We start from the raw sequence: 27,406 nt of genomic DNA, 5'->3' as shown, positions 1-27,406 counted from the left end.
CTACAGGGAGTTGCTTAGAATCTTGCTTTCTCTTGGCTATGTTGGGTGCAGAGATATGAAGATTTAAGTGGTGGTGGCTAGGAAGACCTATCAAGTTATTTACCAGTTACTTTCCTAGAAAAGCTTTACCTTAGGTATGGAAGACAGGATAAGAGACTAACTTTCCATATCGTAGATTTTTAAAGACACGAGAATGCTCAAAATGCTTTAGCATTTTGGAGGGCAGTTTCTCTATTGTAGACATTTGTATTTGTAATGCAAGTAATAGAGCTGAATAGTTTTCTTATCAGTAACATCATTTGGATTATAGGCAAAAACTTTTTAAGTATAAAGGTTCTTAGCCTGAGGTTCATAAATCCCCAAGATATCTTTGAGATTTCAGTGGATTTGGATCTGTAAATTTGGATTTACATTCTTCATTGTATTTGTACATTGTACAATATACATATTTCAATGTAAATCATCTGAAATCATAAATATATATGGATATACACATATAAATATATATATATATATATATATACACACATATCAGGCAATATGCTGAATGCTGAGAATATAAATAAAAGAAAAGATAATCCCTCCTTTCAAACAACTCATGGTTTAATGGAGGAACGACATGCAAAAAAATTATGAACAAACAAGATATATGGAAGAAATTAAGGACAATTTCAAAATACTATTCAGAGAAAAGGTCTATAAGTTTCATCATACTGACAAAAGTGTCATGACACTATAAAGGTGAAGAACTCCTGCCTTATAAAAATAGATCTGGATTTAGGGACAGATAAGAGAAGGAAAATAGTCACCTAGGGTTTGATACTTCTGGAGGAGGGGAAACATGAGGTAAAAAGATATTTTAATAATACATATATTTTGAATCCCAGAAAACTCCTGTCACCATAATATTTGTTTTGTGATGAGGCAAGTTGCACCTGTGTTGGTGAAAGCTTAAGGTGTTCCAGGACAAAATACAAAAGGAAATATAATTTGCAAAACTTGCCTATGTAAAAAAAAAAAAAAATCTTGTCTCATCACTGCAACAAAAGCTTTTGTAGAACCAAAAGGCTGATGACTTCATAAATTTCCACCATGGAAAAAAAAAAAGAAAATTGGGACAGTCCTTTGGAAACAAAAAATAACTGACATTTATAAATAGGAGCCCTTGTGGATACAATGGAAAAATTTGAAATCAGAGGATCTAGGTTCAAATTCCACATCTGAAACTTGCTAACTCTGTTACCTTGGGGCAAGTCACTTAATCTTTTTGGATCTCTGTTTTCTTATTTTAAAAATGAAGAATTTGGACTAGTTGGCTTCTTATCCCTTCCAATTCTAGATGCATGATCTCAAATAGCACTATAAAGTTTGGAAAACTCTTGGTGATATTTAAGCCTCATGACAACACTGAAAGATAAGTATAATTCTCATTGTTAAGTATAACTCATCAATGTTAAGTGACTTAGCTAAAGTTACATAGTATCAGAGGTTAAACTTGAACTCAGGTCTTCTTGAATATAAGATCAGAACTTTATTCCTTATATTTAGGGAGCATTATGGTTTAGAGGGAAAAACACTAGACTTGGGAGATCTGGCTGTTTAATTGTGGGGAAACCATTTATCCTTTCATAGCCTCAGTTTTCTCATCTATATAATTATAAAATGATGGCACATGTTCTGCTTCCTAGTATATATAAAGTGTATTGTTTTATATATAGATATATATAGGTATAATATACAATTAAACAAATATATTTTAATGTATAAATTAATGTAATTAATTAATACAATTAATTATATAAATCTCATTCCAGGGAAAATTTGATGAGATGCTCCCCAGGAGTATTCCTACATAATCAAACTCTAGGTTTTGATGTATACACTTGAAGAAACATCATCCAGTTTAACTTAGCATCTGTTTTTTTTTCTTTCACAGTCAGGACAAGATGGGTCATCTCAGCGGCCTACACCCACCCGCATTCCTATGTCAAAAGGTATGAAAGCAGGAAAGGCAGTAGTGGCAGCCCCAGGAGCAGGAAATCTGACCAAATTCGAGCCTCGAGCAGAGACTCAGTCTATGAAAATAGAACTGAAGAAATCTTCAGCCCGCAGCACTACCTCTCTTGGAGGGGGGAAGGGCTGAGGGCAGTGGCTAAGGGGGTATGTTGTGCAGCTATTATGGCTACCAAGAAAATCTACCTCCTGTCTGTTAGTGGCAACTGTTTACATGTACTAATTTAAGTTGTGAATATATCATTTACAAAATAATGAACTAATAATTGTACCTTTGTCTTTGTGCAGGGGAGAAAATTTAGAGTCACAATAATATTTGTGGCTTGGTGAGCTAGAAATAGCACTGGATTGGGGTCCTAGCTTTATTAACTGTGAGACCTTGGAAATATCACTGGACTTCTCTGTCCTCAGTTTCCTCAGCTGCAAAATGAGAGGAATGGGCAACTCAGGGCATTTTTTAGCCCTACTAGATTAGGATTCTTGACAGCCCTCATTTAGTATTATTTTATCTCTGTTTCTAATTCCCCAAAAACCAGGTCACATAAAGCAAAGTAAAATTAGTTATGGTCAATGTCTTCTACTTCTAACGAACTCTTGACTTGCCATATATATCTCAAAAAAAGTGTTATCTAAAATTTAAAAAGAGGAATCTTCGCTGTTATTCTCAAAGAATAATTTTTATAAAAAATATAAAAATGAATGACAGAGGCACAATAGAGTTATTACTGTTGGTGAATTTCTTTTTTGGGAGGGAGAGCACAATGGTCAAGAGAAAGTAGACTTCCTATAAACTCCAAAAGATTTTCTGAGTTCTATAGAGGATATTCTGAAAGCCATCGATTCAGTGGTCATATTGCTACAATCAAGTAAAAAAGATGCACTGTATATAAATTGTATGCAGTCTGACTGCAGCTTGCAGCCCAAAAGAGATCATTCTAAATGGTTCAAAGAAACTGCTAATGTATTCCAATGGGATTCCAGGAAAAAGAAGCATAGGAACCAGAGATGGAGTGCTAGAAGGGACCTTAGACGTTGGCTAGTACAAGTACTTTATTTTACAGGTGAGTCAACTGACATCCAGAGAGGTTAAGTGTTTTACCAAGGCCACACAGATAATAAAAAGGAGGGCCAAGATTTGAATCCAGATCCTCTGACTCCAAAGCCAGAACTCTTCCTTTTTCAAAGCTTCATATGCCACTTTGTTGGATCCTGATTTTCTCCCCAAGTCACACTGAAGTCTGTGATTATGAGTATAGATCCAGTCTCAGGAGTCTTTGTGGTATGGAGGAGTGGATTTTTTTTTCCTTTATCATTTTTATCCATGTTTATCTCATTTTCCTGTTCATTCTTTTAAAGCATGTTTTAATACGCATGAAACTGGGTGTGGATGCAAAAACCAGATGTCATTCTGATGTGATTAATCATATTTAAGTAGACACTGGCATATAACAAAAAGTGAGCTCAAGGCTAACAGTAGCTTAGCATACAAGGTCTCACACAGGCTGCGCTTTTGTCTTAATTTTTTGAACCATTTGGGTGAACTTTATCAGACTATAACAACCCAAAAGTTACAAATCTGGAATTTTTTTGTAAAATATAGTAATTTTTAAAATGAATTGACAAGAGAACTTCTTTTCATATTTTAAAAAATGGAAAGGGAGGAATTAATCACCTTTAAGACATGACTTATGCTTCAAAAGTAAAAGTATGTCTTTCCCATGCCAGAATTCTTGTCATTGACAAGACCCTGATTTGAATTATTTATAGTAGTGATTGATAGCTTTTTATGTTCCACATTTTTTTCTTGTCAGGCCCCTATCAGAGCTGTTGTTCTTGGATTTTTAAGGTATAAATTCAAAATGTTATTGTAGGAAAGGGCCCATAATGGAGCCATGTTGTTTTGGTAGAGTCCTATGGTTGGGAGAAGAGAGGTCAAAGAAGATCAGAAAGATATGAATATATATGAAATAGACTTCGAAATAGTATTTCCCTAAAGATCTTCATTTTTAGATTACTTATTCTTGTCTAAAAAAGGGTATTTTTCTTCCCTTTGGTAAAGTTGTTATCCAAAACTTTCAAAAACAAGGACATTTAAAAAATGAATACCTTGCTTCATCAAGTATTTTGTCTAATATTGACTGCCAATTCCTTATAATGTAAAGAAGGAGTAAGATGGGCTCTCATGGGCAACAGGCATCCTAATTCTTTTGACCTTCCCTGCTGCCTTTCCCAGGCCCCTTCCTGCTACTCTACCATTCCTGTTTCAATCACAGTGTTAATATTGCTTACTGCTATTTTTGCACTTACCTGCTCACAATATGCTTCCTGATTTCCCTATGAGAAGACAGTGCTGTCAGCACAGAAGATGCTGGGAAAGATTTAACAGGGCAACCACAGGATGTTTACACATCTGCATTTAGGAAGAGTTTAGCCTACAAAGTGCATCTATTAAGAAAACTTGGCAGAACTAACACATGTTTGCTCTCCAAAAATGATGAAAAGCAAACTCTGTGATAGTTTCTCTTTGTGATTTCAGGATAAACTCTACATTTATTTTAAAACTTTGTTGTAAGTCACATATCAGAAGTGAAAATCCACTGGGGATAGGAAGTGGAGGATTAAATGCACAACTTTTGGCTACTGTTTATGAACATAATGTTTCTAAGATGCTTTTGTGTAAGCTTTTATAGGAGTAAGCCTGACCTAATGCTCAAAATCTGACTAAATTTTTTTTTCCTGCTTAGATATGTATTATCGTGTAAAATATAAGAAGCACAATCAGTCAAATAATCCCCCTCACTATATGCATGTGGTCAAAGTACTTTACATACCTCATCTCACCTGGTTCTCACAACAACCCTGTGTATAGGAACCATGGATATTATTATTCCTCTTTTAGAGATGAGGAATCCAAGGATCAGAGAGACCAAATAATTTGCTCATGGTTTTGAAGCTGGGAAATGTCAGAAATGCTATTTGAACCAAGGCTATTTATCCATTATTCTTTGTTCCTTCTATAAATTGGGAAATCATATCGAATAGCTTGGACTACTAGAGACTACCTTTTGACATGCACTGGACTTCAAGTTTTCCTTATGGGAAAACTTGGATTCTTGCTTTTATAATTCCTCCAAAACAGTAGCTGCCAGTTTAGTTTAAATTTAAGTTAAAGGAAAAAATAAAACATGCATCTGCTGGTACTGAGGAATTAAATTTCTGTAGCAGTTTTGTAGGGCTTTTTAGAGGGAAGGGAGCAGGTCTAGTTCAGAGGCTTGCTGTCCTCCATAGCTATTTTAGGATGTTCATTAAGGTATTAATTCATCTTTCATTTGAAGACTATTAAGACAAAAAAGAATTCCACCATAGTATGAAAGATAATGTAGTCTTGTGGAAACAATAATATTCTGAGAACATGAGATTCCATCCCCAATAGACTAAAATTTTTCATTTCCTAGCAGAGTTCAAACAACAAAACATACTGCAGAGACCTGGTTGAGGACAAAGGGTCTCTCAGATGAGAAGATAAGGATGATAAATACTATATATGACAGGAGTGGGGAGAAGGGAAAGAGGAGAATAGATATCTCAATGTTTTAAGAATGGAACCTTTCATTCTTAATCTCTAACCGCAAACATAAATTACAGTAGAGCTGGGAACTTTTTTTCCTGGAGCAGAATTATGTGTGTGTGTATGTGTGTGTGTGTGTGTGTGTGTGTGTGTGTGTGTGTGTGTGTGTGTGTGTGTGTTGGGGTGGGGGGCAGTTGTGGAAGAAAGCACTTATATTTTAGACCTGGGGTGGAGAAACTTTTTCTGCCAATAGACATTTGGATTATTTATAACATCATTTTCAAGTCATACAAAATAATCAACTTTAAAATTAACCTGCTGTATTTGGTCAAATATTTAATTAAAACATCTCTAAAAAGCTTCTAGCTTGAGGTTGTCATGGTGGCACCAGATTAAATGTCTTTGCTGGCCATATAATGTCTGCAGGCTGGACATTCCCTGACCTTGCTTTAGACAGACCCCTCCTCAAAGGGGTTGAAGTGAGTCCAAAGAAAAGGTCATCACTGCAATGTAACACTGTAGGTAAAATGCCAAGAACAGGGATGCTAGTATGCATGCTCTGAACCATTCAGCTGTTCATTCCACCCTAATTACAGCTCTTATGGATTAGGTCTGAGGAGAAGATAGAGAAGAGACTAAAAACAGAAGATATTCTTTGAAATTTTATCTGGGAGACTGGCAATTCCCTCAAAAAATTGGCCCTCATTTTGAAGAATGAACTAAGAGTCAAGTTGATCTGGTATTTTCACTTCATAGACATTCTTCTCCTTTTTGAGTCTGTCACTTTTGGAAGGAATAATAGAAATCATTAGAATAATTTAAATAATAAGAATAGAAATGAGCCCTTATAGAGAAATAAAAAAATAGGGTAAAAAGAAATCTGAAAATAATGATAGCTAGGAAAGCTGCTTCTCCCCCAATTCCACAATACTGAGTAGAACAGAGTTCAGATGCCAGGGGAGATAGAACTCCAGGAAGAAAAATTGTAGGACTGGCAATTCAGAATCATTCACACCACTGGAGCTCACTAACAGAATGAGGGTGAAGGAAATTCTGATTGCTTTCAATGAAGTAGGAAGAGTCTTTTAACAATTGGGCTTCTGGAAGACACATTCAGGGGAGATGTACTTTTTCACTTAATCTACAGAGTTTAAGTGCGTTAGCATTATTTAGTAAGGAGAAGAGAAAGCTTGGAAAAGGTGACATAGTCATAGTCCCAGTCCCCAAATCCATGAAGGATTCTCAAAGCCTAATAGTTCTGGTACATAGAAGGTTCTTAAGAAGTATTTATTAATATTCTTTGAATATTAAAGGAGAAGGATCCTAGGAACTGTTTAGTTATAAAAGGAAGGGATCTTATATTTAGAGGCAGAATGTGCCTTAAAGAGTGCCTGGCCCAACCTTTATTAATCCAGCTATACCCAAATCAAGAAGAAGTTGGCTGAAATGATAAAAGAAGAAACTTAGGTTAACTCACAAGAAGAATTTTCCTCCTAAGAAGATTTTTGAAGAATTTAATAATTGGTTGAATCCAAGAGTAGAAGTTCAGAGACTTGGGTTAGGACCTGGCTTCAGCATTAGTTAGACTTGATACTATTGCCTCTTTCAAGACTTTTCCTCACTTGAAAAATAGGTGGGTTGAATAGGAAGAATAGTATGGTATTGTAGAAAGTGCTGAATTTTAAATCATAGTTCTTGAGTTAAAAATCCTAATTTCTGCCACTTATTCTCTGTGGGCCCTCATACTCTTAACTTTTCTGAGCTTTAGTTTCCTCATCAGTAAAATGAGGGGGTTGAACTAGATGATCTCTAAGGAATATTCCAACTCTACATTTAAGGTACTATGCTCCTGAGACTAAATATCTCTGAGGGCATTCAATCAACAATCATATACTAAGGATCTGCTATGTGACAGCTAAGTGCTACAGGGGACAGAATGCGGGCTCTGCACCACTGTGATCCCATTGCCCCACACACCAAAGTAAATAAATAGATAAATAAAGTACCTGCTATGTGCCAGGGTCCTTCATTAAGCACTAGGGATACAAATAACACTATTTACAGTTAGCTCATCTAACAGGGAAGATGGCAAGGACATGTATAAGTATATATCAACTAAATATAAAGAGATTAAATATAAACCTCATAGAATCCTTCTCTTCCTTCAAAGGTGCAGTAATGACTGAGAATATCACATAACAGCTCTATACTACAGAGTCTAAGAGCAGTTAATTGATATTCGCAGAGTCCTACAGTCAGTATATATCAGAGGTGGGACCTTTATATGTGACCAAAATATTACGTTGCTAAACCACTGGAGAACTTTTAGTTTTCTACCTAGGCACAATCTTTTAAAAATGTTCTCCAAACTTCTATTTTTTTTTAACAAGCAACTTGTCATTACCTACAAGGAAATGGAATCGACTCTATTTTTACATGGCTATTATGAGAATAGATATAAAATTAAATCAACCCCAGTTATTTTAGAATCTATAAAATTTTAGAAGTAAGCAAAAGTCTGTAGCAAACATGATTCAAGTGATAGTTTGTTGCCTATTCTTTGTGCCAATTAATATTTTCTCCTTAGTAATTAGTTTCATATACTGGGGCAAGAGTCCAAATTTCCTTGCTTTGGAGAAATTTCATCTACTTGGGGAGATGATTTTTAAAGATTTGATTGCTTGAGAAAAAGAAATTACCGGTAATAACCAGGACCAGAGGAATCCCCCTATATAAGTGAAGATGAATACATAATTAAGAGCATATTTTAATTTGTTTCTCATGAAATAAAGAGAATAATGTGTTAGAGTGAATTGAGTCAATAATGGATCAGTTAGGAATCCCATAAGGAGTTTATATTATCTTGTCAAAGAGTGTCCTGGAGTCAGTAAAAAGGACTGATAATTACCAGAAGACATTTTAATCAACTGAACTAAGTCCAGATGAAGGACACTGAATCCTAGGAAGCAAAGAAAGTTTCTTGAATTTATTACACAAGATGAAACTTTTAAGTAGAAGGGATGCTCATATCTAAATGTGGAAAGACAGAATCAAATGTTTAGTGGGGTGAGGGACAGTTTGCAGTCAAGATTTCCTGTGCTTTCTAGGGTTGATCAGAAAAGTTGTATGAGGCAAAAGGAAAGACCAGAGACAGTATCATAGCAAAAACAGGTATACCACTAGGGCCTACCTATTCTATCAGAGGTCTCTAGCAAAGGATCTTAGGCTTCATTACCCTCTCTGCATTGCCATTATATCATTCTCTTCATTTCAAATACCCTTGTTCTCCTAATCGTTCACCCAGTTATAATAAAAACTCACATTTCTACTATGTTTTGAAATGTATTAATCCTTTCTCTCACAACAACAACACAGTGAGGTGGGTATCTTAAATTGCTCTTTTACCTGAGGTCCTAAAGCTTCCTTTATTCCTACAGGTTAAGGAAATAAAAGGACCTTGAACTTCCCTTCTGAGAAGCTATGAGCAGGAGCTCCTAGGCAGAGGCATCCCAGGTGGGGATGATGCACTATCTCTCCATGCTCTTAAAGGAGCCTTGGTTTTCCTCCAGTGCTAATCTCTCGAATATTCTAAAATCAGCAGGAACATAATCAAGGAAAATCACAGGGACTCAACACAGAAATGAAAAGTTACAACCACAAAAAGATTTACTGTAGGTGACTGTCATGAGACATTTGCAGACAGTTATGGATAGTTAAGTCATCTGCTGCCCCAAAACTCAGGTATTGAAGAAATATTCAAAAAATTCTTAAAAAAAAACAAATAAATTCCTAAAGTTGAGTACTTTAAATGTATAGAAATCATTATAGACTCAACTCTTCATTATTTTTACTAAAGGAAGTAGTAGCACAGAAAAATTTAAATGATAGATAATTAGCCTATTTGGTTAAAAGAGTCTCCTTGACCCTACTCCTTGGCATTAGGACAATTTGTTGTGGGTCAGAGAGTAGAAAAATAGAGTGTGTAGTTACTTGGTGTTTGAGAAAGGCATCTATGGTCACCTTGGCAGACTTCCCTGGTTGCCATGCTACCACACCAGTGGCCAAGTTGTTGCTGTCCTTGAAGAGAGAGGCTCTTTCCCTTTCCCCACATGGTGGAATGTTTGGAGTGCATAAAGCAGGTCTACCTTCCCTATGTAGAGATGTAAATCATGCTATTTTTCCTCTTGTGTGGGTATAATGGGCATGCATTGATGAGACTAGGCTCCATTTACTATTTGACTCATTAAAAGTCCATAGAACCCTCTAGGAGATGGATTAGAAAAATTTCTTTGGGACATGAAACTCTGGGATAAGGAAACTCCTTCCCCTAATGCATGTTGGCACCTTTTCTTGCTACTGAGGAGTGTTAGGGATTTATTTAGAGTCGTAGCCAGTATGGCAGGACCTGAACCCAAGTCTTCCTGATTCTTAGTCCAACTCATTCTCCACTATATAATGGCTACTTCTCTCAGCATAGGGAAGGTTTAGGGATGTAATTTATGGCTGGGGTACTTTTTTGGCAATACCAGAGAACTCTTTTCCTGTTCCCAACACATGTAGACCACTGCTTTCCAACCAGCTGGCTGTCCAAGTAACTGGGATGGCTTCCAAGGAGTATAAGTAATTTGTGATACCAAGAAGTAATTTAAGCAGAATCAGGAGTTTACTATATATTAAATCTGCCTCTACTTAGTGGTTTTAAAGTTTTAAAGTAGCTACTAAAAATTAAAAGAATCAGAGGTCTGAAAGAGTTAGCCAGAACCTAGAAGCCCAGAGAAAACACTCATTCTTTTATTAAGCCTTACTGATACATATTTTCTTATAATCTATTATTTTGGTGGTTTCTCCCCCACCCCCACCTGATTTCTTTGAATTAAAAATTTGATAACACTGGAGTGAAAATTATAAGAAAAATGTATAAATATGTCTAAGCAATTGCTCATCTAAAATATATATTGTAATCTATTCCCCCAATTACTGTATGTGTTAAGATCCAGCCTTTATTTTTTATAAGAAAATAAAGTATATTAATAAATAAATGCCTATAGTTCAGAAATTCAACATTCCAATGCTCTTCTACTTGAATTTGGTGACTGAATTGCTTTTTGATTGTGAGTCCTTCAGCCTTAGACAAAATCTACTTGTTAAATATTCTATGGATGACTGGTATCAGAAAAAGAACACCTGTGGAAAAAAATAAGAAATTATTGCTGGGATATTGTTTTCTGGAAGATGCGCCCCATTGACAATGGGATCATATTGTTATATTTATGCTGAGAGCCCTAAAGCTCAGAGACTGTCTGGGGTGACATGAGAGTTTAACAACAGATGGAGTCTAATTCACTTTTTGGTCCTCCTTTCAAATTTTAGTACTAATTTTTTTTAATGGATGTACTATCCCATATGAGACAGAAGCACAGGCATTTTTCTAGGCCTTGGTTATGAAATAAAGGCTTATCACTAAACTAAGAATTTGCTTTGCTTTATAACTTTCTCAGGTGTGTTTTCTTTGTAATTTTGAGAGGAAAGTAATGATAAAGTCTTAGCATCAAACATCTTTTTTAAAAAAGGATTCTCTAAGTCTTTACATTCCCATTTACTTTTATTGAGAGCCATCAATTTTTTTATCTAATCCCAGAGGACTTATTTTTCTTCAAGTGCATACATACCTACACTCACACCGACAAATTGCATTTCCTGTAACTTTCAAAGCTCTGGGTTAATATTTTCTACAAGGATTAGACACAGAGTTTTAAAATAATAAAGATATATTCTTCAATTTCTATTTAAGAGCATTTAACAAGGAAAATAAGAAGGAATGGGTGAGTTGGAAATCATCAAGCTTATTTTTCACATTAACTGATCTGAATTCCATCGCATTTCCCTTTTGTTGACTATTATCTAGCCAATAAGGTGATTATAAAAAAAGAAAAAGCAAAACCCCCAAACTATAATGTCCAGTCAACAGGTACCTCCCCTGTCCCTGATAGAAAACACTTTGTGAAAACTCAGACTCTTCAGAATACCTAGTAATAATGAATACTATCTTTGTGAATCTTTTCGTCTAACTTTAAGCTGTCCAGTTTTCTATTGATTACAGTTTTAACCCAATTATTTTCACAATGATGGTTAAAATATAGATGAGATGAACACCAAAGAATACTTTGTGGAATTAGACTGGAAAGTTCAGAAAAAAAAGTTATTTTTACTCAGTGTAGAACACTTTCAGATATATTTCAAATAATAGCAAGAGCTAGTATTTATATAATGTTTTAATGTTTGAAAAGTGCTATATAAAAACTTCATTTAATCTTCACAACCAGCCTGCAAGATATATACTATTATCTCCCTTTTTCATATGAGGAAACTGAGGCAGTTGGGGTTAAGTGATTTTGCTAGGGTCACAGAACCAGTAAATATCTCAGGTTAGCTTGGAACTCAGATCATACTTTCTTCTTACCCAGCACTATATATTGGTGTGCCAGCTTCTCACTTTGATGATATGGTTGATTTGAAAAAAGCTGCATATTTTGATAGGATATGTTGACAGCTGGTCACTTTCAAAATCCTTAGTGTGCTGACAAGGATATACATAAGAATACTTTTGAAAGTCTTTTAAGATGTTTTGCTCTGGTCTATTAAGTGAATCACTTTGAACCTCTCAGTCATACTTGAACTCTTAAATGTAACCATCAGCTTTATGATTTTAGATGTTATCAATCTGCTGTAATTTTTTTTAAAAAACTACCCTATGGTTTGTGTTACTTTCTTACTGCCAACAGTAAAGAAACTTTCAAACAAAGACATGCACATTCCATTTGTTTTTATTGGCTTTGGAAAGCCCAGTGTAAAAAATGCCTATTTTAAGAATTTTTAACAGTGTAACTTGCATAGATGATATCTCACTATTAAACTGGAACATGCATGAAACATTTATTTCTATGAATATAAATAAAAAATGCTTGAGGTACAAATATAGCCATTAGTTATAGCCTATTTAGCATGCATTATGTTTGTAAAATGAAGCATATACATTTTATGACTGAATTAGATTCTATAATTAATATATTCTGTTACCTAATGGGCAGGATTTGGTTAACCAAGTAAGCAGGTTAATAGAAAATTATGATGTGTATCTTACCTGGATTTTTAATTTTGAGATCACAATATAATAAAGGTATTAGTGCACACTGGGTTTGATTTCTTCTACAAAAAAAAATCTGTGTCCTAATATTTGAAATTTATCTGTTCATATATTAATTGTTAAAAATATATCCTCAAAGTGAAGTTAGCAGATTATACCAGAAGATAATGTCCTTAAATTGCCTCCCTATTCCTACTAAATTTTATGTATTAAATCAATTTAACTATCTAAGTTATCCTTTCTTAAACAATGCCAAGAATTAATAAGAAAGTCACATTGCTATGCAATTAGGGAAGTCTGGATTTGTGAACTGGGTGAGAAAGTATGAAAGAATAAGAAATTTGGAACTAGAACAGATCTTAGAAATCAGCTAGTCCAAGACCTGTTTAAGGACAAAGAAACCTAAACACAAATTTTCTGAAGAATATTCAGAATATGAACATGAGAGGATTAATTTGTGAAAATGTCCTTTATGCCCTTCTGATTGCAGTTACATTTGGAAGGATGGTTTAAATAAGACTTGGTCCAGTTTTTCATTTATTGGACCAGAATTATGTACAGAAAGATAATTTTCCAATAGGAAGTAAATCTTTCAACGAAAGACTTTGACAGAAATCTTAAATGTTCAATTACAGTTTTAGTTCCCCCCCCCCCAAGATTTGTTTTAATACATTTCAAGAGCTTAAATTTAGGATTACTTTGTTGTTATTAATGATGTAATTATATTTAAAGGTTTCCAATCTGGGGAGGCAAAGTAAACATGTTTGTCATTTAGAGCTCAGCAGAACTATTTGTACATAAGTATTCATACATTTCTGAGAATTTCAGCTGTCACAGCAGCTTTAGAGAGAAGCCAATACATTGGAACTCATTAACAGAATGAAACTAGTGCCATCTTGTGGTTATATTGGGATAGAACATTGAAACTTCAGCAATTCAACATTTATTAATTAACCGCTAAGACAGCAAGTGGAGCAGCTAGATGGATAGAGTGCCAGGCTTGGTCAGAAAGACTCATCTTCCTGAGTTCAAATCCAACCTCAGATATTTACTAGCTGTGTGACCTTGGGCAAATCACCTAACACTGTTTGCCTCAGTTTCTTCATCAGTAAAATGAGCTGGCAATCTAGTGTCTTTCCCAAGAAAATTCCAAATGATGAGGAATCAGACTTGATTGAACAAAGATTACAGGCACTGTGCTAGGGGCTGGTGATACAAAAAGGAAAAACAAACAAACAAAAACAAATCAAATCAAAATAGACCCTACCCCAAGGTGTTTCTCTAACAGAGAAAACAATTTTGTCACAGATAAACCATTAGAAAATATATACAAAGTTTATGCAGCAAAGTAAATATAGACATAACAGTTTTGTTGGGGATGGGGAACACTAACAACTGGGAAGGATGTTTCAATCAAGAACATTTTAAATTAAAAACTAAAGAATCTCTGCCCTCAAGAAGATTGCTTTTAAATGAGGGTGATATTATATTTGTGTATATTAACAGCAAGCTAGATATCTGAATCTCCATAGATGTATATATATATATATATATATATATATATATTATATATATATATATTCACACACACTTATGTCTCTGTATCAATTTATGTTTACATAAAAAACAAATAAAGCAAATGTAAGACTGAGGGAGAAGGTACTAAAGCAGAAAGGCCTCGTTCAAAGTGACACTTGATCAGAGTCTTGAAGAAAATCAGGAATTCTAAGAAGCAAAGTGAGAAAGAGTGCATTATATGTTTGAGGATAGCCAGTGCAAAGACTGTCTATTTCCAGAGATAGAAGACAGTCAAAATAAGAATAGCAAGAAAGTTAGTTTAATTGGACTCTTAAATTAGGGCTACTTGTAGCAACTAAAATGAGGATTCCTTGAATTTGTGAAGTTTTAAAATAGTTTTGATCAGTATCTCTTACCATATCAATTTTCTCCTTTCACTGAGAAGCAAATGCTTCTGGAAAAGAAAGATTTTTTTGGTTACACAAAGTAACCCCCATACTGGGGGAAGAGGGGAGGGGGCAAGGAAATTCATTCACAAGTCTTAAATATCTAAGATAATTGTGGCAGGATATTTTTTTTATACTGGTTAGAAATGGGGAAGAAAACTTAGAAATCCTTTTTCCTTCCTCTTTTCTTCCTTTCTTTCATCCTTTCTCCCTCCTCCCTTCCTTCCCCCCCCCATTTCTCCCTCCTTTCCTCCATTCCTTCTTTTCAAAAATCTTATCTCTTATATATGCTTTAGCTGCTCTTTCCTTCCAGGATACTGCTGGATGATGGAGAAGCAAGGTGTTATATGTTACTTCTGCTTTCAGATCCATACTTTGGGAGCTTTATATTTTCTTAAATTTTTTTAATTGAAAAAATCAGTTTCTCTCCTTCCTGTCCTCCTCGTAATAAAAAAGAAAATAAAACTCCTTAAACAAATACTCATGGTCAAACAAAACAGATTCCTATATAAGCCATGTTTTTAAAATCTTTAAGTGCAGTAATTGCTTGAGGAGAAAAGAGTGTGGGACTGGAAGACTTCCCTATAACCTTAAGGTTAGCTAACAAAAAAAATATAGAGGTTTTATCTATGGTGCCAGAAACTGTGGGTTTATCTAGAACCAAGCAGACAAATTATTATTGGAAAAATAAGAAGTTGGAAAAAAAAAAGAGTTACCTTCCCAGATGATTTTAGAAGCAAAACCAAGAAATAGGGGGAAAAAATTACTTTTACAGGATACATGCCAAATATCCTGCAAGTGCAGAGAATGATCTAGAATGATCTTGCATCAGTCAAGGAAGCAGAGGCCTTATAGATGTATGTGTCTCTCTGATTGTCTATCTATCTTAATTTTAAGAAATTTTAAGAAAAATACCACTTTAAAATTCCTCAGACTTAGGAGTGGACTAAACTTTCAATACACAAAAATCTGATTAGTAGGATAAAGGCTTATTGATAAAGCTACATCTAAATACTGATAAAGCTATGTTTAAGTATATCCAAAAGAAATACAATGTGCATTCTCCAGAGTGAAAAAGGGTAGCACAGTTACAAAATTATAACAAAAGGAAAATCCTATCTTTATACACATAATACAGGGTGTGGAACTACAAGAACCAAAGCTTTCTGGAAAACATCCCAGCAGTTAAAGGTTATTAACCCTGCCAACAAACTCCAGTCCAAGGAGGGAGATAATGCATAAGGCTGAAAAAGGGTGGAGGCAGTTGGAAAAGGGTTTTAAATGGCAAACAGAAAAGGTAAGGAGATCCATTTGTAGGCAAATAAACAGATAAGAGGTGATGGAGGCTTGAATTATTGAGGTGGTAGTGTTGTAAATGGAGAGAAGGGGACATTTATGAGATGCTGGAAGACCTTTTGAAGAAGTGACATGATCTAAAGGCCAAAGGCCAAAGGAAACTGGGGAATCCAAAAGAAAGAGGTGAGGAAGAAGGACATTCCAGGCATAGACAGGCTACACATAAGCAAAGTGTAAAAGGTTAAAGAAGGCCAATTTAACTGTAAAATTGCTAGAAATTAGGGAAAGGAGATAAAGTATAGTAATCTGAAATTATCCTAGAAAAGAAAGTTAGAAGCAACCTGTGAAATAGAGGAGTTTGTATTTTATCCTGAAGGTCAAATGGAGCCATAGAAAATTTTCAAATAAGGAAGTGACTCTTTAAAAAATTTTTAGGTAGATTATTGTGGCAGCTATGTGGAATATTGTTTGGTGTTGAAGGAAATGCAGTCAGGAAGCCACTGCAATAGTCTAGGTAATCGGTGATGAGAGCCTGAGCTAAGATGACAAAAGTTTTAAAAGTTTTGAAAATTTTGAAAAATAAATTTCCCAAATAAAATAATAATAGCCAGTATTTAAATAGTACTTTAAAGTTTAGAAAGCAGTTTTATTTATGCTATTTTATTTAGTCCTTATAAGAACCCTTTTAGATAAATACTAATGTTATCCCCACTTTACAGATGAGAAAACTGAGGTCAAGAGAAGGAAAGAACAGAAGGAGGGAGCAAGGGAGGGAGGGAGAAAAGAAAGACAGAAGGGAGTGAAGGAGAGAAGAAAGGAAGAAGGGAATATTTCTCACCTGACCACTATGTACCAAGCACTGTGATAACTACATTATAAATGTGATCTCATTCCATCCTTACTCATTTGACCCTTCAAAGTAGGTGATATTATTATTATTATCCCTAGTTCCTTCTTCAATGAATTAGACAAATATAGGTTAAGTGACTTACCCAGGGTCACATAGCTAGTGTCAAAGGCTAAATTTGAACCTAGGTCTTCTTGATACCAGATCCAGCACTGTCCACCTAGCTGTTCTACCTAAAATACATTTAAATAAAAAATCAGCATTCAAACTGGGTTTAATGTCTGAAAGAAACAACAGGAAATTAGAAACTACCATTCTGAAATAAATACATTACCTATATAAAGGTAACTATTCTAGTGGTAAGAGTCCTACAGTCAAGAGAGATAGTTTCAAATCTTGCCTCTGACACTATTTATAGCCAAATCACTTAACATATTATTAGTAAAATGGGGATAATAATCCCTATAGCACTATTCTCTTAGGGGAGTTTGTAAGGATCTGATTAGAAAATAGATGGGGCTTTACAAAACTTACAATATATACATATTTTAACTTTTATATTTTAGTTGGCACTTGGTAAATATTTGTTGAATTGTTTGCTAGAAATTAGGGATAGAAAATATTAGAATTCTTCCTGGACTAACTGATATGCCTGATTTCAGTCAATACTGCTGCAAGTGTTGCTAAAAGTTGATAGGGATAGTGCAAATTTTTTTTTTGTGGGGTGTAAAGTGAAGAGCAGAAAGGAGAGTTCAGATTTTTAATTTCATTGGGGTAGGAATGCTCTCTGCTGTTGCAGGGCAGCTACTGATCTGTCACATATTCTCATATTATTTCTTGGGGGCACTGAGACATTAAGGGACTTACCCTTGGTCACAAAGTCTATATATGTCAGTAGCACAACTCTGACTTCCTCTATTCACTATGTCATGCTGTATCAGTAAATCTTGTGGGTGGTAAACTATTTGTGAGGAGGAACAATAAGGTATACTGAGAAGACCAGTAGATCAGGAGATGTGGTATCTGAGCCTTGCCTAGAACCATAAGTAGTGGTGATATTCAGGATAAGTTGTACGAAACAAACCCTCAAACCCATCTCTTCAGAGAAGGCAGAGAAGAGAGCTGGGTATTGTTCACAGCTGCAATACTGTCCAAAGTGAGAGCAAATGCCCTCCCTTTCCAATGCATTCCTGACTAAAGGGACATTTTGGGGCTTCTTTCTTCCTTCTGGAAGAGGGGATTGATTCATTTGTGTAAACTATTACTTCCATAGGGGAAAGTAATAGTTTGTCTGTGCCATTGTCAGAGGTATCCGATTTCAACCCCTTCGTCCTAACATTTTAAAACTTTGGAAGGTTCCAGTCCTTTGTCATCTCTTACAGGACAGAGGAGGTACTAGTTAATGATCATAGATGTGGGTGAACAAGGTGAGGGATGAAGTGAAAGGGATAAATGGGGAAGGGTGTTAGACTTTCCTTCCTTACTCTTTGCAAGCCCCCCTGTGCAAAATGACATTTTTTGTCCATTAACATGTCATCAAAACTCTCCCTTCTCTCATTCAATATTCAATGTGTCATTGACAAGGTGAGGGTTTAATGTGCTTTTCTCTGGCAGAGTTCATTCAGTAGTAAAAACATGCTAAGATTTCAAGTGCTTCTAGTCCTATCTAAGGACAGGAAAAAACCATAGTCTCCACCACCCTAGTTAGAGGTCTGATCTTGTTTTTCTTGACATTTATTTGTGATCACAGATAAAGTTGCTTCCCCTTTTTGAGTCAGGGTTTCCTTCTTTTTAAATGGGAGACAATATTTGTTCCACTTCCCTCAGGATTATCAGAGGCAAGTGCTTTCTAACTTCTACAGTATTTTAAATATTTGTCATTATTGTTGGTCAATTGTGAACTCATGGACCATAGCAGTCAATACTCTCCAAGGATTTTCTTGGGAAAGAAAATGGAGTGGTTTGTCATTTCCTTCTTCAATGGATTAAGAGGTTTATTGACTTGCCCAAGATCACACAGTTAGTTAAAAGTGTCTAAGGTCAAATTTGAACTCAGGTCTTCCTGACTCCAGGTTCAGCGCTAAATATACTGAGTCTTTTAGCTGCCTCTTAAGTTATTGCTGCTATCCTATTATCTGGCCTTTAAGAATAATGTTCTAAAATGTTTATAGCAACTCTCTATAGTGGTGTAGAACTGGAAATTGCATGAATGCCTGCCTACTATGGAATAGTTGAACAAATTGCGATTTATGATTATGCTATAAGAAATGATGAGCTTGATGATCTTAGAAAAAATTGGATAAACTTGAACAAAATAATGAAGACCAAAATGAGCAGAACCAAGAGAATATCATATACGGTAACAGTAAGGTGGGGAGCAGAAAAGGGGAGGTCACATATGCCCTCTGCTTATCTGCAGGTGAGCTTCTGATCTGTCTAAATGTTTTATTGTTTATATTGTTTTAAGAATAACTTTTGAGTAAATAGGTCATTTTTTTACTATTACATATGCCCAAATAAATTTAAAAGGACTTAGAAGACTCAATCTGCCTCCAGAGAATGAACTGAACAATAGATGTATAGAATAATTTTGCAAACACACACACACACACACACACACCCCTCCTTGTGTCTAATGATAACCATCTCAGCTAGAGGGGCAAAAAATTTACATGATACATTACATATTTAAAAGAATAGCAAGTTGTATATAATAGATTTATAGTTTCATGTTCAATCTTTTTTATCATGCTATGTTATAGAAATGTTTGTTTTATTTCAAAAAATTTCAAAATAAATAAATGGGGGAAGAATGGTAATGGCATGTGTAAACAAAAAAAAATAACCTTATGAATCAAATCAGTCAGTTAATAAGTATTGATTGGACAACCAATAATAAAAATTATGTTTATATAGTGCTCTAAGATTTTCAAAACACTATATAAGTAGGCTTTCCATATTACAGCCCCTATAAGTTAGGTAGAACTCAGTTTATACTAGGATATTGCTAAACACTATTGCAAATAACCCTAAAATTGAAAGTCTACTGTCTCTTTTCAAGAAATATAGGCACTATGGATATTAATATCTTAGATATTAAAACACTGAGTGACCTTGCCCAAGTTGTGATCTCTAACGAATGAACAGAAAAATTCTACTCTTTAAAACTCAACATGTTCACAAAAAGAAATATGGATATTCTAGCAAATTTTTTATTGTTCCTCTATTGTTTAAATTTCCTTCTTTTTCCTTCCCTTTTCTTTCTCCAAAAGTTATTCCCTATAAAAAAGAATTTTTTATGAAAGAAAAATAGTAAAGCTGGCTACCACAAAATATTCTAAAATTATGTGCAATGTTTCATAAACTATGGTTTCTAGCCCCTGTAAAGGAATAGGATTTTTTTATATCTCTTCATTCAAGTCAATCTTATCTAATTACACAATATTCAGTTGCAATTATTTCATTGCTGTTCTTTTCCAGATTATTGTAGTCATTGTATATATATAATTTCCCTAGCCCTGTTTATTTTACTATGCATCAATATGTGTAAGCCTTTCCATAATTCTCTTCATTCTTCATGCTCATTTTCTTAGAGGATAATAATATTCCATTATATTCATGTACCACAATTTTTTTTTGTTATTCCCCATTCAATGAGCATCAGATCTTTGCTGCCACAAAAGTGTTATTATAAATATTTTGGTAGTTATGAAATTCTTACTCTTTCCTGAAATATACCTTATGGTATATGCCTAACAAAATATGTGTATCAAAGGATACACATATTTTAGTAACCTTTTGCTTGATTTCAAAATTCTTTTCAGAATGGTTGACTAATTCATAGTTCCACAAACAATGCGCAAGTGTACACTTCTCTCTATAACACCTACAAACTATTTCCATTTTTTTGTTCCTTTGCCAATTTGCTGGGTTGAGTAAAAACCCTCAAAATTGTTTTAATTTTATTTGCATTCCTCTTAGTATTAGTGGTTTGAAGCATTCTTTTATAAAACTAATAGTTTTTATTCTTCTTTTGAGAAGTTTGATAAGATCTTTTTATCATTCTCTATTGTGGAATAGTTAGTTTATATGACTTGATATCAAACCCTTAACAGATAACTGACTCAAATATTTTTCCCAATCAAGTGCTTTCCTTTTTATTTTGGATGGTTTGATTTTGTGATAAAAATTTCAATTTCATGTAATACAAATGATCTACTTTTGTAATTGTGTCTCTTCCTTCTTTGATTAAGAATTCATTCCTTTTCTATAGGTTTATGATCTGCTTCTCTCCTAATTTTTAATAGTATGATTCAAGTCACATCCATTTTGAATTTAATTATAATATGGTATAAGATATTGGTATAAGCCCAATTTTTGCCAGACTACTTTTCAGTAATTTCCCAAGAGTTCTTACCAAATGGACTTCATAAAAATGGGTCTTAATTGGGATTAGCTAGTGCAGGAAAAAAATGTGTTTTCCCTTTCTGTCTTAACTGCTAAAATACTGTAGAATTCTGTTCAAGTCTCTCACTGTCTCAGTTTTTCCCCTTAGTAAAATGGACCACAAGGAACTTTCCAGTAAATAATGGTTTTAAAAGCGCTTTGAGAACCTTGAATGTAAAGCATAATCATAGTATAAACAAGCTATTCAAATATATCAGATATCTATGGTAACTCAACATTTAGAATTTATCTTAGATTGTTCCAATTTAAAAGCCTGTTTCTAAATCAGAAAAAAAATCTCCATCAAGTCAATTATTCTGATTTTTATTCAGAATATATGATCAAAAAATTGTAAGACAAATCACTGTACTCATTGGATGACTCTTCTAATTCATTATTTTAGTGAAATATAAAATGTAGGCATAATGTTATCCTTACTTTCAGTTCTGAATTTCAGTTTGAGTATAATTGAAGATATATTCTTTTTCTATTTTTGTTCTAGAAAGCATCATCATTCATCAGTTACGGATGAACTCTAGATGAGAAATAACACCAAGCATTTTGTGTGTGTACAACTCCTTTGAACCCCAGATGGATGAATATTTCTTCTGCAGCCCTTTGCCATCACCATTGTCTTCTATGCTACTGATCATAATGGAAATAATTACTACTTCCAATGAATGTTTTGGGGAGCAGAATTTTAAAGCTTAAAGGCACCTTGCTAATATGGAAATGGGTAATAAGAGCAATACAGTCTCTGTGCCAACTGAATTTTATTCTATTTGCAAAGCTTTCAGGTCCACTGGCACATGCTTATGTTTATTATTAATATTATTATTTGCTATGTAATTTATTTTTTAAAGTACACTTTGTAATGTGATTTTTCCATTTCCATAGTCAATGGCACATGGAATTGTTGAATACACTGTCAATTCCTCAAAGTGTTGATATTTTGTTTTCAAAAAGAAATGTAATGCCTATTTTTTCTTCTTTTGATTGAACTAGGTATTTTTAAGGAAATAAATAATATTCTGTACAATTTCCATGGGGGAATTTGTAAATAAGACTTAAGAAGCACAAGATCCTTACAGGGACTTTTTTTTTTTACATAATGCTATGGTTCTATATGTGGTTCAATTCAAACAAATAATAGCTATGGAATCTGTCCTGATTTCCAAGCTTGATTTAAAATATTTTCCACTACTTGTGGAAGCTGCTGTTACTTTAAGAGTGTTCTTTGCCAAAACCCAAAATTTGATGCTAATCACACTGGGAAATGATATATCTAATTGAAGTGTAGGAGCTTAACCTAGCATTAACCTGATATATAAGAAGTTAAAAGCCAATAAAAGCATACTTTACTTAACTTGATTCTGTGAAAATGTGATTTAAGGGAGAGTAACATTAGAAAAGGGAAAAAATGTAACTTCTAGCTTCAAGCACCAATGTAGAGAGGATCATTTCAAACCACCTGATCTGCATCTCAGGGCAATGGCTGAATAATATTACATGAGGGTTTCTCAATATTATGATTGGGTTTGGTTAAAGCACATTATTGATATTATTGTGAAATAACATTTATCAGGGCAAGGCTATACAAGATATAAGCCTGTGGTTTCAGACTGACAGAAAGTATTTTCCAACTTCTGATGTGTAATGATAAGTGTAGATAAGAAAGGACTCTGTGCTGCTAACATAGCCTTGGTGAGTCAACATTTTGTTATATCCTCAGAGCTTATGAAAGTCTGAAGATGAAAAGTGGTCAGATTAAACACAGAGGCCATCCACTAATACTTTTTGAGTAGGATAGAAGATTATCATGATAAATCTTTTTAAATTATTTTAAAAGCTAAGATTTGTGATTTCCAAAGGCAAAGACAATATACCTTACCGAAATCTCATTCTCAGAGCTGCTATTGAATTCAGTTTTTATATAAAATTTGCCCCAAAGTTTACTTGAAGACTGACATTTTTGTTTTTCATTAACCTTTGTCAATATGAAAACATTTTAAATATACCCTATAACAAAAACATGTCTGAGAGCAATATGGAAGAATGAATCTGATGAATTAAAAATTGATAAAATATATCTCTAATTTTATCTACACATAAATTATATAAATATAAATATTGCCATTCATTAAGGAAAACCTTATTATCGATGCTAGATGTATAATGAAATCAACACAACTAATACTGTGATGAAGTTATTTCTTCAACTCCCAAAGAATGGAGCCCAAATTTGATGTTATAGACTTGAAAAAAGAAGCCCTTGCTAAGTTTGAACAAGAGTGGGAGAATTTGGAAATTCTATGACAAGGACAGATTTTTTTCCCCTTATGTGTATTTAGAGAGTGAATAATTGTGCCTTAAAGAAAACAACAAGAGAATCAAGTTCAATGTGTATTATATGTCAGGTGACTGTATATGTTTAAATAATTTTGATTTTCATAAAGAAAAAGAAATATTATAACATTTGTTATAACTAATACATTAGTTCTGGTCCAAATAACTATGATGACATTGCCATAACTTGTTAAATTTTAGACTGTTCATCAAAAAATATTAATGTATATATGTGTGAAGTTAATAGTTATTATCAGAAGGTTTTGTTGTCTAAGAAAGTTGAATTATAATCACATTTCAAGTTCAGAAGAGCTATGTAATGTTATATCTGGGGTTTATGATTAAGTGCCTTTTTGTCAAATGCTTATACCTCTGATACAAAAGTTTTACAATTTTTACAAATACAAAAATACAGTGACATCTTAACATCAAGTCATAATTTAATAGATTTTCCTCCCCCATCTAATAAATACCACAGATTTGATGGTGATTCCAAATACTATAAAGAATAATGAACAAAAGAACAAGATTTCAAATAGTCTTAAAATCTTGTCAGGCAATATTGAATTTTCACAGAAAAGCTATAGACAAATTATAATATTTTTGCTTTAAATGATTGTTTTTCTGCCTAATTTAGAAAGCACTATATTTTACAAAACAAGAAAGGTGAGAATAATAATGACAAGAGAAAATTTAAAGGTTCATGTTTCTGTACATTTTCTAATGAAAGTTTCTTTAAATCAAATTGGAAACTGAGTGCTAGCATAGTAATCTAAAAATTGAATAAATGTAACAACAAACAATTAGCAAAGATCAAAAAAATTTTTAACAGTGAAACAGAATAAAAGGATCCATATTTATAGGAGCATAGATTTTGAGTTGGAAGGCCATCTAGTAAAATGTATTCAACATGTAACCAAACAAATCAATGAATATATCAAACCATAACACCCCTGTTTAATATCCAGGTTACCCCTTCAGAATCCCTTTTCCCACCTCTACTCATACATGGATAATATGAATAGTAACTTTTGCTGGAATAGTTTTTCTGGGAAACATCAGGTAAGTTCCAAATCATGTGTATATGCAGTGGTAGAATTCAAATAAACAACTGATTCTCTGCCCTAGTGTCCTTTTAAATATACAAAAAAATATGCCGAAAGGTAGTTTAATATTTTATACACTTAATACTCAAGTAAGAACAATAAAAGAGATACACAGAACTAATTTGTTATATTACTCCCAGTAAGAAAATATATCTTTATGAATGAAAGCAGCCATGTGACCACAACAATGTTGGATCATATGCAGAACCAAAATTCATTCTACCCATTTGACTCTTTTCTTCTACTTCTGTGGCTTACAAAATGGGCGATAAGAGAACCTTTGAAATCCATTATTTCTATTGGTTCATTGTGTCCCAGCTTCCTATTGGTTTCACCATTCAAGGAACACCAGTGCACATATCTCAGGGGAATTTTGAGCATAACACAAAGTGGAAACAAATAACAGCTTGTTATCCCTTGGTAATTAAAATGTATTATTTCATCAAAGGTATAATAAATTTTAAGAAAGTAATAAATGAATATTATAAATATAGTTCTGTCAATATTTTTGACAGTTTAGAAAATGCTGTTGCTCAGATGAACATTAAAAAAGAGTAAGGAATGTACATTTTTGATTTCCACATTGGGCAGATGCCCAGGTGCCCACCTTAGATTACAAGTGCCATTTTAACAACCAGTTCACCCAACTCAACATAAAATTAGTTATCAGTTCTACCAAAGCAATACAAACTGACTGAATCCCACCACTGAGTATATACCAGGTAATCTATGGTTATTCTCATTAGAAGGGATAGATGCTTATGACTCCAAAGCTTATCCCATTATTGCTGGTATAAAAGGGACAGTAGCAGTTCAAGTTGTTATTCTCCCTAGTACCTCTCTAGTTCTATGTCTATAGAAACTCTAGTAGGGTTGGTGATGGAGAAGAGTTGTGAAAGCAGGTGAAAACTTGAAATTCTCAATAGTGGCAGCAATAAAGACAGGAAGGTGACTGGAAATAGAGGAAGCATAAGTTAGGCACCTTATGAATATTTATGTATTAGTATGAAATTGTCCTAGGCTCGCAAAATATTGGTATCTATTATATAATACCTAATTATATAATAATCATCAGATTAGATAATGATGCTTTTAAAATTGGATGAGTATACCAAAATTTTCAGTTCACATCACCAGAAATCTTTTTCTTAACAATGAAACATTGTTAATACATTGTTGCATTTAATTATATATATATATTATGTATATATATATATATACATATATATATATATTATATATATATATATATTAGTTTTTTCAAGGCAATGGGGTTAAGTGGCTTGCCCAAGGCCACACAGCTAAGTAATTATTATGTGTCTGAGGTCAGATTTGAACCCAGGTACTCCTGACTCCAAGGCCAGTGCTCTATCCACTGTGCCACCTAGCCGCCCCTAATTCTTCATATATTATAGAAAGAAAATGTCCTGAAATAATTCCCTCTGGTTGTTCCCAACATATTGATAAAATATTTGTTTTTATGGCAGTTAGTAAATATAGCAAATAGACCAAATTTCATGATAGCCCTGAATGCTCACATGGGAAGAATTTATGACAGGGCTTAGGCTTTAGGGCAATGCCAATTTGAAAGAAACATTAACTTGAATTGATTATGCAATATGATAGTTTAAGTATAAGCAAAGAAACTTTGATCTGAAAAGAATTTCATAACTACTTAAAAGTACCAAGTTTACAAAGAAGGAAAAATACAATAAGAAGCTATAATAAACCCATAAAAATGAGGATTTGGAGAAATTAATCTTATTAGACTGTTAATATTTGTAATTCTCAGATTTTTCAAGTACTTAGCCCATAACTCAATTTCATGAAAGTTATTATTTTTTATCAGGAAAAAATACTATAGGTTCATTAATTTTGAACTGAAACATTCAAAGTGCCATGTTACATTTATTCTCTAGTGTTATTTCATGTATATGTTACTTGGGAATTTTATCTCATTATTTTTGGGTTTGGTTGTTTCAACACTCCAGATTTATATAGTCTATATTTTGGTTTAATGAATATGAACTAGTTTCTTCCACACAAAGGAGCTTATAACTTTATTAAATATATTAGAATTTGTGGAGATTTAATGCTTTATCAAAGAAGGAATGCATTTGAAAAAGTTTGCAAATACATTTTATTTTCCTAATATTTGTAACACAATGTACACTTAATAATGCCTCCTTTACATTGTATAAATTGAACAGTTTATTATTTTCAAGTGAAACATTAAATTTGTGCATTTATAATTATCTTTTATATGAATGCAATATCTTGCCTTCAATTCTTCACTGACTATTGGATTTATTTAACTAGTTAAGACATTTGGATAGTTAATTATAATACCAACAGTACAGTCAAGATCTCACCAGAGTGTAAGAAAATTAAGGTTTGTAAAATAAATGCATTGTGCAATATTCCTTTTGAGTTGAAACAAACTTCATAGAAAATAAAACCATGTTTTAAATGAATACAAAGTCTCCTCTTCATTCAAAATGTAGCCCCTTCCCCTTTTCCCAGTACACTAACTTACATTTTGCTTACTCCATACAAACTACCCCCAGGTTAAGTCTAATTCTACTTCCAGACAATAACTCACAAGCACATACCAATGAGTTTACTTTAACTAGCCAAATGAAAGACAGTAGTTCAGAGGAAAAAAATTTAATGAAA

General features: G+C 33.6%; 1 protein-coding gene across 5 annotated transcripts in view; it reads left to right on the top strand.

Moving 5' to 3' along the window:
• The window catches only part of FILIP1 (filamin A interacting protein 1), a 309,418-nt gene extending 283,489 nt beyond the window's left edge, over window positions 1-25,929 (top strand). For 3 of the 5 annotated variants that reach the window (XM_074237337.1, XM_074237341.1, XM_074237340.1), the window contains one exon: window positions 1,937-21,769. In XM_074237337.1, the coding sequence (XP_074093438.1) occupies window positions 1,937-2,143 (207 nt within the window). In that variant the 3' untranslated portion in view covers window positions 2,144-21,769. The other 2 variants (XM_074237338.1, XM_074237339.1) reach the window with 2 other exon arrangements.
• The last annotated feature ends 1,477 nt before the right edge of the window (window positions 25,930-27,406 follow it).

Source organism: Macrotis lagotis, chromosome 5, assembly GCF_037893015.1.
Source record: "Macrotis lagotis isolate mMagLag1 chromosome 5, bilby.v1.9.chrom.fasta, whole genome shotgun sequence".
In the NCBI taxonomy this organism is placed as follows: Eukaryota; Metazoa; Chordata; class Mammalia; order Peramelemorphia; family Peramelidae; genus Macrotis; species Macrotis lagotis.
The sequence above is the reverse complement of the archived record's forward strand: the minus strand, read 5'-3'. Positions and strand labels throughout refer to the sequence as shown.